The 12161-nt window shown below is 38.6% G+C and overlaps 2 protein-coding genes and 1 long non-coding RNA gene across 7 annotated transcripts in view; 2 read left to right on the forward strand and 1 right to left on the reverse strand.

The window, feature by feature from the left end:
- The window catches only part of LOC144063027 (flavin-containing monooxygenase 5-like), a 6422-nt gene extending 5229 nt beyond the window's left edge, over positions 1 to 1193 (forward strand). For 2 of the 3 annotated variants that reach the window (XM_077584925.1, XM_077584923.1), the window contains exon 9: positions 639 to 1193. In XM_077584925.1, the coding sequence (XP_077441051.1) occupies positions 639 to 1014 (376 nt within the window). In that variant the 3' untranslated portion in view covers positions 1015 to 1193. Of the gene's footprint in view, positions 1 to 621 lie in introns of all 3 variants that reach the window. The other variant, XM_077584924.1, reaches the window with a different exon arrangement.
- Positions 1 to 2584, reverse strand: part of LOC144063032 (uncharacterized) — an 11395-nt gene extending 8811 nt beyond the window's left edge. For 2 of the 3 annotated variants that reach the window (XR_013296488.1, XR_013296486.1), the window contains exon 1: positions 2208 to 2584. This is a non-coding gene — a long non-coding RNA (uncharacterized LOC144063032). The remainder of the gene's footprint in view (positions 1 to 2207) is intronic. The other variant, XR_013296487.1, reaches the window with a different exon arrangement.
- LOC144063028 (flavin-containing monooxygenase 5-like) lies at positions 2299 to 11020 on the forward strand. The gene is made up of 10 exons (XM_077584926.1): positions 2299 to 2393; positions 3314 to 3463; positions 5475 to 5663; positions 5928 to 6093; positions 7610 to 7752; positions 7826 to 8022; positions 8728 to 8875; positions 8949 to 9156; positions 9952 to 10024; positions 10288 to 11020. Exons 2-10 carry the CDS (start codon positions 3332 to 3334, stop codon positions 10703 to 10705), a joined length of 1674 nt encoding a protein of 557 aa, XP_077441052.1. The 5' UTR covers positions 2299 to 2393; positions 3314 to 3331; the 3' UTR covers positions 10706 to 11020.
- The last annotated feature ends 1141 nt before the right edge of the window (positions 11021 to 12161 follow it).

Genomic DNA, 12161 nt, shown 5'->3' on the forward strand with positions numbered 1-12161 from the left:
TAATATATTATTTAGAATAATTTGAATAACCAATTTCAATCGTTTTTTTTATATTAAATGTATAAGTAAATTGTTTTTATTTATACAATAAATCAACCAATATTTTTTTAAATGACAAGTTTTCTTATTACTTATTTTATATTTTCATTCAATTAAGCAACCAATTATTTAATTATTAAAGTTTAAAATGTTAGTCATGTAACTGTTTATTTTACTATTTATTTACAATGAATAAACTTTTTTTTATTCTTTTTTACAAATTGCAAGTTATATTGGAGTTTAAAACACAGTACATTAGTTAAAATAGTTATTTAATAAAATTAGATTGAAATGTATACAATAATGTGTCACCATTTTTATAGTAAATTAACCAATTATTTAGATTAATTTAAAAAAATTACACTGATGCTGCAGTTACGCTTTGAGCCAGAGGTGGCAGTTGTGAGTAAAAAAGTGACAAACTGCACAAAGATCCTTTAATAACTATATTTTTATTTTCTGGTAACCAATTTTAGGAAGTAAAGCGACCCATGTGAGGAATAATCAGTTCAGATGATGGATGGATGATCTAAATGAAAGACAAATACGCCAGGACTTTTGCTAATGATTGATTTGCTCAAGTTTTCCTTTGTCTGCAGTTTCACCAATGCTGAGAAGAACCAGCTCCAGGTGGACGTCTTCCCATACAGAGACTCCCTGGCCATGGAGGCAGGGGTTCGACCCAACATCTTGCGACTCTTCTTGAGCGACCCCAATTTGGCGTGGCGGGTGTTGCTGGGCCCGTGCACCCCGTATCAGTACCGGCTGATCGGACCGGGAAAGTGGGATGGAGCCCGCCAGGCCATCCTCACCCAGTGGGAGCGTGTGCAGCAGCCTTTCCAAAGCCGGCTAGCCGAACCGGAAGCACCAACGAAAATGTCTTATGGGCTCATTGGGCTTTTGTCAGGCACTGCCATCCTGACTTTTTGTTTCTACAAGAATCATCATCTTTATCCGTCCTCTTTCTTCTCTTAGAACAATGTTTCATGTTTTTAGGACTCATTCGAATCTTTTTTTATCTATTCACATAGGCAACACTGTCCTTTTTGGGTGGGGGGGATCACATGTTTTTCTCATTTTAGAAGACATAGACATAACACTGACAGATTTGTATTATATGAAATAAAAAATATACGGTGGATCCAAAAGTCTACACACAAGTGTTTGAATGTCAGTTTTTTGTGGAATAAAATCTGAGACCAAGAGAAGTTAATTTAATTATTCATACATCCGTTAAGGAAAGCTACAATCTGTACAACTCTTAAAAAAAAAAGTGTGCACAACCTCTTGCAAACAGGGATGTGGTTAAGTTCACTATTAATCAATCCCATTCAAACCTATGTATGTTACCGGTAGATTGTTATACAATATTGAGGAAACAAAATCTGGTCATCAAAACACTCAGCAAAATATTATTTTTATACAGCTCTATCAATTTATTATATTATATTTAAATTAGGGGTGGGAATCTTTGACTATCTCACGATTCGATTCAATTCCTATTTTTGTGTTTGCGTTTCGATTCAGGATCAATTTTTGATTCAGAGCGATTTTTGATTCCAAATGATTTGATTGACAATGTTTTCTGCTTCAATTTATAGATGTGCAAAGAATCGTCATGATCTACTCCAGTCTGACTTGATAATGCTAATTAGCATGCTACTCGCAGCATTTTTATCACTCATACAAAACGCTTCAGGAATGTGTACAGAGAAGCATGTTAACATTACTCACCGGCATATGCTCTTCCTACGCTGCAAAAAAAAAAAAAACTTTTATTGGAATAACTTGATCGTGACTTTTTCCTTCTACTCTCTAATGTGGCTACAATTTAATCAGTTTAATCAGAAAGCGCGGAACCACACAGCCCCTAAGAGGCCAAATCGTGTATAACAGGAACAGCGCGCCTAATAAAGGCACACACAAACAAGGGCAAGACAGTATAAAATAATTTAAATAAATCGATTTTGAATCGCACTAAATGAGAATCACGATTCTTTACTACTTATATTATATTATCATTTTAATTGCAATATGATTGTGTCATTTTCATAGTCGTAATTACAAATTTTATTTAATAATAATCTGTAAAAAAATAAACAAAAATAAAATACAACTAAAAAAGTTATTTTGTTGCAGAAGCCCATATGAAACTTATGTAAGTGTACCTAATGTAGAATATAGCGCGAGAGACCAACTTGCTTGTTTTTCCAGCAGATCACGCTGTCATGATGAGTTCAGGGGTCAAAGTCGAGTGCGGGAGACTCCGGTACTCCGCCCACTTCCATGCACCGCTGCGAGCGGACGACAAAACAAAAATACAAGTCACTCCCTTCGTCTTGAGTGCAAAGCGGGTAAGAGAACGTCAACGTCGTCTGTTTTTGTTGCCGTGTCATATTTTATGATACTTTCTGATAGCCACAAAAGACTAGTTTACTTAATTTTGCTGCGTTCACTTGCAGTCACGATCTTTGGTGATTCCATATTCACGATTGTCGAGTTTATGTTGTTGTGTGATCTGAAGCGTGTTATTTCTGAAGTCTGACTCAGGCTGCTGCTGCGTGCTCATATAGACGTTTGCGTGGGGGACGTGCGTGTGTTTTGCATGGATCACGTACGCTTTGAATGCTTCATTAAGTTCGTTCTTTGTCGTAGGGACACGTTAGAGCACATTTGTTGCTGGGCAGCGTTCAACAAAGTAGCAGAGGTGGCAAAACTTCTAAAGTACTCACACTGTGTACACAAGTGGAAACAGATATTATGTTTAAAAACAAAGTAAAAGTAAAAAAGAAATAATTACTGATTGAAGTCTACCCGTTTTGATAACAAGATTAAATGAGAGGAAACTGCACGCGATACTCTGCACATACTTTGTATTTACGTCTTTTTACGTTTTGTCATCATCTGCAGGGGCTTGAAATTGAAATATCAAGCCTATTTTGACTAAGGAGCACAAAAATGAAGTGTCTAAAGAAAAATAAGTATTCAAGTATGACGACTCACGTATAGGCTGGTAATGAAATATTTGTGCTTAGTTACATCCTGTGCCAGAGTTTGAGTTTTAATATAAATCAAATTTCTTAATTATTATATTGAGTACAAAAATATTTTTGCGCCCATGTCAAATTTTACAATAGAATGAGAATTGTTTTTGCAAACAAACCACTTTGAGTCGTAACTCAAATTAAAGGTCATGATGAGGACTTCCCATTGTGTCAACATCTCTGTGATGACTGAAAAACTGTTTATGCATGTTCTTGACAAAAAAAATTAGCATTTCCGCAGCTTCAGTATGCCTCGTCGTGTGGCCGTGATTGGAGGAGGTAGCTCGGGCCTGGCCTGCATTAAGTGCTGCCTGGATGAGGGTCTGGAGCCCGTCTGTTTTGAAAGCAGCGATGACATCGGGGGACTGTGGAGGTTCAAGGTGGGTTGAATGCAGTGATGGGAAGTAACAAAGTACAACCACAATCTAACTCTTGTCACAAGAAAACTAACCCCCAAAAAATGTCCAAACTTGTGCTAGATGAAAAAAAAATAAACTATTACAATTCCTGAGTACTGCGATTGGCTGGCAACCAGTTCAGGGTGTACCCCGCCTACTGCCCGAAGCCAGCTGGGATAGGCTCCAGCACCCCCGCGACCCTAGTGAGGAAAAGCGGCCAAGAAAATGGATGGATGGATGGATGGATGGAATTCCTGAGTATCAAAGCTTTGTAGCAGCAGCTAATCAAATTCGGTGGAATTACATTTTACCATTATTTGATTACTAAAAGGACTTGAAAAGACTAAAAACAATTGAGCAAACGATTACAAAATGTACACAAAAAAGTAAACATAACCAGCTTAAGAACACTGTTCCTTGGATAACAACATCATTAAACACCATTAAACTTACGAAAGAACGTGACTAAACCCTAAAATTAGCAATTAAAACAAAATCAACCCATGACAGACGATGTTTCACCATGTTGAGAAATAAAGTAGTCAGATCCTTAAGAAAACCATAAGCTAAGTTATTTCTCAACGTAAGTGAAAAATAAAATGTAAATACTAATAATATAATACTAAATTGTGAAAAGTCAAGCAATTGTCTGAGCTCTAAAACAATGTGAACATGAAACCATGCCTTGCTTAACTGTCAATCAAATACAACTACGACGACTTGAAAAATGGATGCTAATTTGTCTGGCATTTCTCTTATGACTACACATCCTTTCATGTTTGAGCCACGAAAATATAGCTGATAAAAGCCTTTGTTGGCTGAAAAAGAGAAATGCTAATATGATGCTGCAGTTAGCATGCTAACATCGAGCAAGATAGTAAGCTAACCCGAGTAGAGAAAACGCTGGCGCAGACTAATAAAGATTGAACTTTAACCTTTGTGGTCAGGTAGTATTGAGAAAAAACAATAGTTAAACTGATGCTAGAATTTAGAAGCACTGAGGCAATTAGGTAAGGATTCTACATTGTGCACTCTGGTGAGGTACTGAAACGCAAACATGCTAACAGTTGGTTTGTTATGAAATAGCTAGATAGCGCTTTGAGGCAGAATGATTTAACACTGTGGACTTTGGTCTGGTACTTTCCCCCACAGTGATTAGCTCAGTGTTATCATTAATGCTAATTAATAATTTTTAGTCAGTTTACAATGCTAGCAAAGCAATGCGAACAATTATGATAGCATAAAAGCCAAGAGTCAAATCTTAAAAAAAAAATTCATTGTGTTATCAATCATGTATAATTGACATACAAATATCATTTTTACTTTTGCACTTAACCCTGGAGAACCCAAGAACCCTTTTCTTCTTTGGAAAATTATGAATTATTCATTAAATGACTGCTATAAATTCACTGAACACCAAAATATATGTTTTTTCAATGTTTTTTTCAATGTATTCCCTAATTTAGGATTAGGGCGAAATTTGACCCTTTGGGATTTAGGGGTATCATTTCGAAAAATCAGAATAACAAAAACTGTCAGTAAACTATTTAGAATTCAAGAAAATAATCAATCAAATACACAGCTACATTGAACAATATATGTATTTTTATTTTATTTGTTGCATTTTAGCCATCTTGTCACCACCACTCTGGCTCATGTAAGTGCAATATTCATCCACTAGATGGCCCCGTGCAGGGGTCAGAAGTGGCAGTCTGGACTTATAAAGTTAAATTTGTAAAAAAGAAAAAGAAAAAAAAAAGGTCTTTGTTGTTTGAGTAGCAGAATTTATAGGTGCCAAATTTGACCCCGTGGGTTCTCCAGGGTTAAGTACATTTCAGTCTGTACTTTTTTACTTTTCCTTAAAAACGGTAGAAAAAAACAATCATTGATTATTCCAAAATCATTTTCTACAGAAATTTCTGCACATCTTAAATACAGAAAGTGAGAGTTTTTCCCATTTTGTCCATTTTTCAACGTGTGGTCGTCATTGCAGGAGAACCCCGAGCCGAACCGGGCCAGCATCTACCACTCCGTCATCATCAACACCTCCAAAGAGATGATGTGCTACAGTGACTTCCCCATCCCGGCCCACTTCCCCAACTACATGCACAATACCCTCATCATGGACTACTTCCGCATGTACGCTGACCAGTTCAAGCTCCGCAAGCACATTCGCTTCAATGTAAGCAAAAATTTTCATTGAAACGTCAGTCAGAGAAGACCTCCGCCAAGGCCAAACAACTTGCAGTTGTTGAATTGTAAAATTGTAAAAATCCTGTAAAAGCTGTTTTTTTTTTAACTTCCGTGACTTTTTTTCTGCTTTTTCCCATCAGTGTCGCTGTTATGTATAAGCGACATCCAACACAATAGCAGTATTAAACAGGAAATGACTACAATAACATTACGCACCAGTCATTCCGTCTCTTTTTTAAATTTATACCCTCAGACCAAAGTCCTGCAGGTTAAGCAGAGGGCTGATTTTTCCCGTTCAGGCCAGTGGGACGTGGAGACGGAAAACCAGGAGGGCAAAAAGTGTAAACACATCTTTGACGCTGTGATGGTCTGCATCGGACACCACTGCCACCCCAACCTGCCTCTCCAGGACTTCCCAGGTACCAGGTTTAAAGCAAGGTGGGAAGGGGGAAAAGGGGGTGTGAGTTAAGAAAGCGTTCACAGTGCTCTCTAGTTTATTTAATTATATAACCCTCAAAGAGATTCAAATGGCTTTCCAGCCCACAGTTCCCAAAAATCAATGACATTGGTCTAGAGCAGGGGTGCTCAAGTCCGGTCCTCGAGAGCCCCTATCCAGCCTGCAGCACATCTGAATCTAATGATCAGCTTATGATCATGAATCAGGTGTGTTAGTGGAGAGAAACATGGAAAACAGGCTGGATAGGGGCTCTCGGGGACCGAACTTGAGCACCCCTGGTTTAGAGTCCAGTTTCCCCCCGAAGAAAAGCTCAGCAGCAAAGAAGAACTCAGAGAAAAAACATTAAGGAGCAAATAAATAAATAAATAAACCTTGAGAAGGGATGCGGCAGTAAAACAGTCCAAAATCCAGGCACCGATGTTTTGTCATTTATTTGTTTTTATTCTAATAAATTTGTCAAAAATCATCAAAATCAACTTCATGTTATCATTATGGGGCGTTGTGTGAAGAATTTGTAACTAACGTGGAAAAGTAGAAGTGCTGTGAATACACTCCGGTTGCACAATTAGAATTTCGAATGAATAAAGTTTTAATTTGAAACCCAGATTTTTTTTTTCGGAAAAAAAAAAAAGAAAAAAAAATGAAACCCAGATTTTTTTACTAAAATATTTTGTGAAAAAAATTATAAATTAATTAGTAAAAAAAAAAATCTAACCAAAATGTTCGATAAAAATACGCCTCAAAAGTGCAATACTTTGACCAAACCAACATTTTATAGGGGGAAAAAATGCCTTAAAAGTCAGTTAGAATTTTGCAACACAATTTTCTACAATTTTCTTTACACCCAAATAAATAAAGGCAAAAATGTGCCTACAAATAAAAAAGAAATACATAGGAAACCAGATTTTCCTGGGAAAATATGCCTTGGAAGTCAACCCACTGGAAATTTAAGACAACATAGTTAAGTTAAAATATGCTTCAAAAGAAACAATTTCAATTAGTGTATTTTTTTAAATAAATTTGCACACCCAAAACATGTCATTATGAGGGAAAAACTATAACATCAAAATGTGAAGGAAAAAAAAGTGTAGTATGTGTCCAGGAAGTATTAGCAGTGCTTTACTTTTTTCCCACTTTAGTTTTTTATTTTTAATAAACTTGAAAAAATAAACTTTTCATATTGTCATTAAAGCTGTTGTGTGTAGAATTTTGAGGGGAAAAAATGATTGAAATTCTTGAATAAATCTGTCACATAACAAAATGTGTAGAATGTGAAGCCCTGGGCATACTTTCCAGATGTGCTGTACAATGCAATCAACTTTGGTGTCCTTATGCAACCCATGATCAAGGACTCACTGATTAATATTTTTACCCTGAACCCTCACCTTGTTCAAACTTCCAGTGTGGGCATATTCAGGGATCAAAGTGTTTCTTTCCGTATTAATGATTCACGTCGGTTGCTGTTTTGTTTGAGCCAGGCCTGGACACGTTCCAGGGAACGTACTTCCACAGTCGCGACTACAAGACACCCGAGGAGTGGCGGGACAAGAAAGCGGTGGTTGTCGGCATCGGGAACTCCGGAGGTGACATTGCTGTAGAGCTCAGCAGGGTCACCAAGCAGGTAAAAAAAAATAATAGACACATGATGTGGTATGCTTTGGACTCATGGCCTCACTTTTGTTCCCTCCTTTCAGCTTTACCTGAGCACCCGCAGGGGTGCTTGGGTGTTGAACAGAGTCGGGAACAACGGCGTGCCTCTGGATTTGGCTATCAACAGACTGATTTTGCTGCTCCAGAACCTGCTTCCGTTTGGAGTGGTCTGCGGCCTGGCAGAAAGCCAACTCAACCAGCGCTTTAATCACACACTGTACAGCTTGAAGCCCAGGCACAGGTACACCAACGTATTTGAGTGATGGCCGACTCAAGGGGGTCAAGGAATATTTTTGATTTTAAATGATCAACACATCTGGTGTAAGATGCTCCAAGTACTGCACTTCACTTTGTGTGTATTCTACATCTATATATAATATATGTCTATATTCGGGGTGTGCCAAAAAATAGATTCTCATAAGAATCGCGATTTTCATTTAGTACGATTCAGAATCGATTTTAAATGTCCCAGAATTGATTTTATTTCAATTATTTTATACTGTCTTGCCTTTGTCTGTCTGTGCCTTTATTTGGTGCGCTGTTCATGTTGTACCTGGTTTGGCCACTGAAGGGCAGTGTGGTTCCACACGGTCTAATACACTGTTAAGTTGTAGCCACATTAGAGAGTAGAAGGAAAAAGTCACGATCAAGTTATTCCAATAAAAGTTTTTTTTTCAGCGTGGAGCCGTTCTTTTGAGTGATAAAAGTGCCGCGAGTAGCGCGCTAATTAGCATTAGCGAATCAGACCGGAGTAGATCATTACAATTCCTTGCACATCTATTGATTGAAGCAAAAATCATTGTCAATCAAATCATTTTGAATAGAAAAATCGTTCTTAATCGATTCTGAATCGAATCGCAGGCCCAAAAATCGAAATCGTGAGACATTCAAAGATTCCCACCCCTAGTCTATATATAATGTCTAATATACGAATATCTAAATACAGGTTGTTCAGCCAGCATCCCACCGTAAACGACGAGCTTCCCAACCGTATCCTGTCGGGGACGGTGCAGGTGAAGCCCAACATTAAACGATTTGAAGGCTCTGCGGTGGAATTTGACGACGGCAGCATTGTGGAGGATGTAGGCCTGGTGGTAGGTCATCCACAACATCATCTTTGTATCATCATTTTGGCACAAACGCACCTTGTTTTATTTTTGTTTTCAGGTTTTTGCCACAGGTTACAGGTTTTCCTTCCCCTTCCTGGCCCCGCATGTGATCTCCGTGACGGACAACAAGGCGTCTCTATACAAGTATGTGTTCCCTCCGGAGCTGGAGCGCCACACCCTGGCCATCATTGGACTGGTGCAGCCTCTGGGGGCCATCATGCCCATCTCTGAGATGCAGGCCAGGTGGGCCACCAGGGTCTTCAAAGGTAGGAATCCGTTTGTGTAGTGGTGAGAATACATAAAAATGGGTTGAGTTGTGCTATGCTACGTTTCCGCTAATATGTTCCTGGGCAAATGCAGGCTATACTGTCGCTCAGAAAATGTTTGACAAAATGTCCCAAAATAATCCACTAATCTGTTGCTTGAAAAAAAAAAGGCTTATTAATAAATAAATAATAATAATAATTTTAAAAAAGCAAACATAGTTCAAATTAAATGTGGTTAAACTCTTGACTGATTTGAGATCTTGGGTACTCATAAGGTAAAAAAAAAAAAACACGAGTGGCAATGACAAAGTAAATTGAACCAGAGAGTATTTGTTATCTACGAAAAAGGATTAGGGCCAGTGAAGAGAAAAAAAAGTTTGGCAGGATTCTCACTTTATTCTCAGAATTTTTTTATTCAGAATTCTGAGAATAAAGTCAGAAATCTCACTTTAAAGTGAGAATTGCAACAACTCTCACTTTAATGTCAGAATTCTGAGATTGAAGTGAGAATTCTGAAAATAAAGTGAGAATCCTGCCCAACTTTTTTTCTCTCTCTTCACTGGCCCTAATCCTCTTCCGTAGGTATCTAATTGACAGCAAAAATTCATTTGTACTTTTTATTTTTGTACATAAGAATGCCAGTCTGTTGAATCAGTACCTCTACTTTTACCACAGTCCTTTTTAACTTAAGTATCCTTACTTTTACGTAAGTACGGGGTGTAACTACTTTTCCAACATTTGTTAATGTGTTGAAAAAAAAAAGGGTTGAGACGTCATATTTTGTGGTGTCATCAGGCTGCATCAAGCTCCCTCCATTGGCTGACATGCTGGATGACATCACATGTAAGCAGGAGGTCATGGCTGACAGGTAATTCCATGATGACACAAAAGTATATGGACACATGATTACACCAATAGGAATTGAACATTAGAGACAACGTGAAGCCAACATAGTGATACCTTAACTTAAGAGTGCCAAAATTTGACTTACAAGCAAGCTTCTTATATGCCACCACTTGAGTGAAATGGAAAAAAAAATGCAACAATTAAGGAACTGCTATGCCCTCGTGGATGGGCAAGGAGAGCCACAGTTGTGATATAAACACTAAGACGTTTACCTTGTATTTTCAGATACGTGAGCAGTCAGAGACACACCATCCAGGTGGACTACGCCAACTACATGGATGAGATAGCGACGGCGGTTGGCGTGAGGCCCAACATCCTGCGGCTGCTGCTGACCGATCCCAGCCTTGGCCTCAACTTGCTTTTCGGCCCCATCAGCCCGTACCAGTACCGTCTGCGGGGACCCGGCAAATGGGCCGGAGCCCGTCAAGCCATACTGACACAGTGGGACCGGGTTGCCCGGCCCATGCAGACCCGACCGTGCGACCAAGACGAAGCCAAACGCTCTCTGAAGTGGCCGATCGTAGTGTTGACCACCGTGGGTGTTGCCGCGTATGTGAATAGAAGAAGCCTGGCTGATTTACTACAAGACCCTTCCACACTTTTTGACCGGGTCAAGGTGTACCTACCTGCAATTGGACACTGAAATGAAGATAAGTGGTGGCATTTAATGCAGCTGCTAAAAAGGAGATAATGACTGAAAAGTTGACCATGTTCAATGAAACCAGTTAATCATATTCACTGTGTTCTTTATTAGCTTTTGTACATGTATATTTTGATGAAGGGACCAAAGTATAAAATTGCAAATTAATTCTCTGACCAGCAGAGTATCAAAATGCACGTGGATCCATAAAAAATTAATGTACTGTATTTTAATTGATCTATGAAAAGGCAGCTCTTTTAATACTCTTAATTCCTGATGATATTATCAACATAATAAAGTCATACAACTGTGAAGTTATCTGTGTGTTATCCGTATGCACTTTTGTAGAGGTTTACGTTGAAAATGTTGGAAAAGTGTGATGATGGTGAAATAGTGCCACCTACAGAGTCGCCAAGAACACAACACCTGGCGCAGGGATTGGGGAGAGAAAAAAAAGCGCCACGACGCTGCCTGTGACCCATTCGGCACAAACTATGGAGCTTAAAAAAAATAATAATAATAATAAACGTATATATTTGTTACAGGCATCATATATATACATTAACGTGAATTTATATTTAATAAAATATATATTTAATGAACTATATCCGACTGGCGGCTGGCGAACGCCGGTAGAACCCGGAAGAAGATCCGCCCCGCGTGATTCGCTCACATGCAGGTTGCCAGGTTTATACAATTTGCACGGAGGTCGTCCTGAAATCGGACACATTAACTTAATGGTCGGTAATCAGCAGCCAGTGCACAATACCGTCTACAGGCAGAGGAGCAGCTTCAGTGACACTGTCAGGCTGCTGTCACTGTCACTGTCCTGCTCCACTGAGAGACTGCGGAAGACCTCCCTCCCCCACGCCATGCGGCTTTTTGATTCCAGCTTGGCAGGGAGAATCTCATTGCCTCAACTCTTCATCATCTTACCATAACCACCTTGAAATTATGATTTTTATTTTTGCATGAAAAAAAAAATGTAAAAAAAGAAAAAACTCACACGAAGGTATGAAATTTACCAAACATACATGTATCTATCATACATGTATGTTTGGTAAATTTCATGCCTTTGTGTGTGTGTTTTCTTTTTCTTTTTTCATACTTATACTTTTTTGCCGCACTCGAATAAAGTGTAATTGCACATCCATTACAGTAGATGGCAGTGGTGCTATTTATTTAATTCCAGGCAAATTAATGCACTTCTAGTTTGTTATTTTACAGACTAAAAACAATGTTATACTATTTAAGGTCATGTGTAGTGTTTGGGAGGGGGTGGGGGAGGGGGCTACTTGTTTCCTAGGCGTGTAACAGAATATAATTTTAAAAAGCACTGGGAAAAGCTCATGATACAAAGCACAGTCAAATTAAAGGGTGTCTTTTTACCCATTTTTCATGAAAGCTTACCAGGGGTCACCAACTTCAGTCCTTGATGGCCCCTATCCTGCATGTTTTA

This window comes from Vanacampus margaritifer, chromosome 13, assembly GCF_051991255.1.
Source record: "Vanacampus margaritifer isolate UIUO_Vmar chromosome 13, RoL_Vmar_1.0, whole genome shotgun sequence".
Lineage (NCBI taxonomy): Eukaryota > Metazoa > Chordata > Actinopteri > Syngnathiformes > Syngnathidae > Vanacampus > Vanacampus margaritifer.

Coding starts and splice junctions, on each gene's coding strand:
- LOC144063028 (XM_077584926.1), top strand. CDS start 3,332: ATGCCTCGTCGTGTGGCCGTGATTGGAGGAGGTAGCTCGGGCCTGGCC. Junction 3,464..5,474: donor GGGGACTGTGGAGGTTCAAG/GTGGGTTGAATG, acceptor TCGTCATTGCAG/GAGAACCCCGAGCCGAACCG. Junction 8,023..8,727: donor AGCTTGAAGCCCAGGCACAG/GTACACCAACGT, acceptor ATCTAAATACAG/GTTGTTCAGCCAGCATCCCA.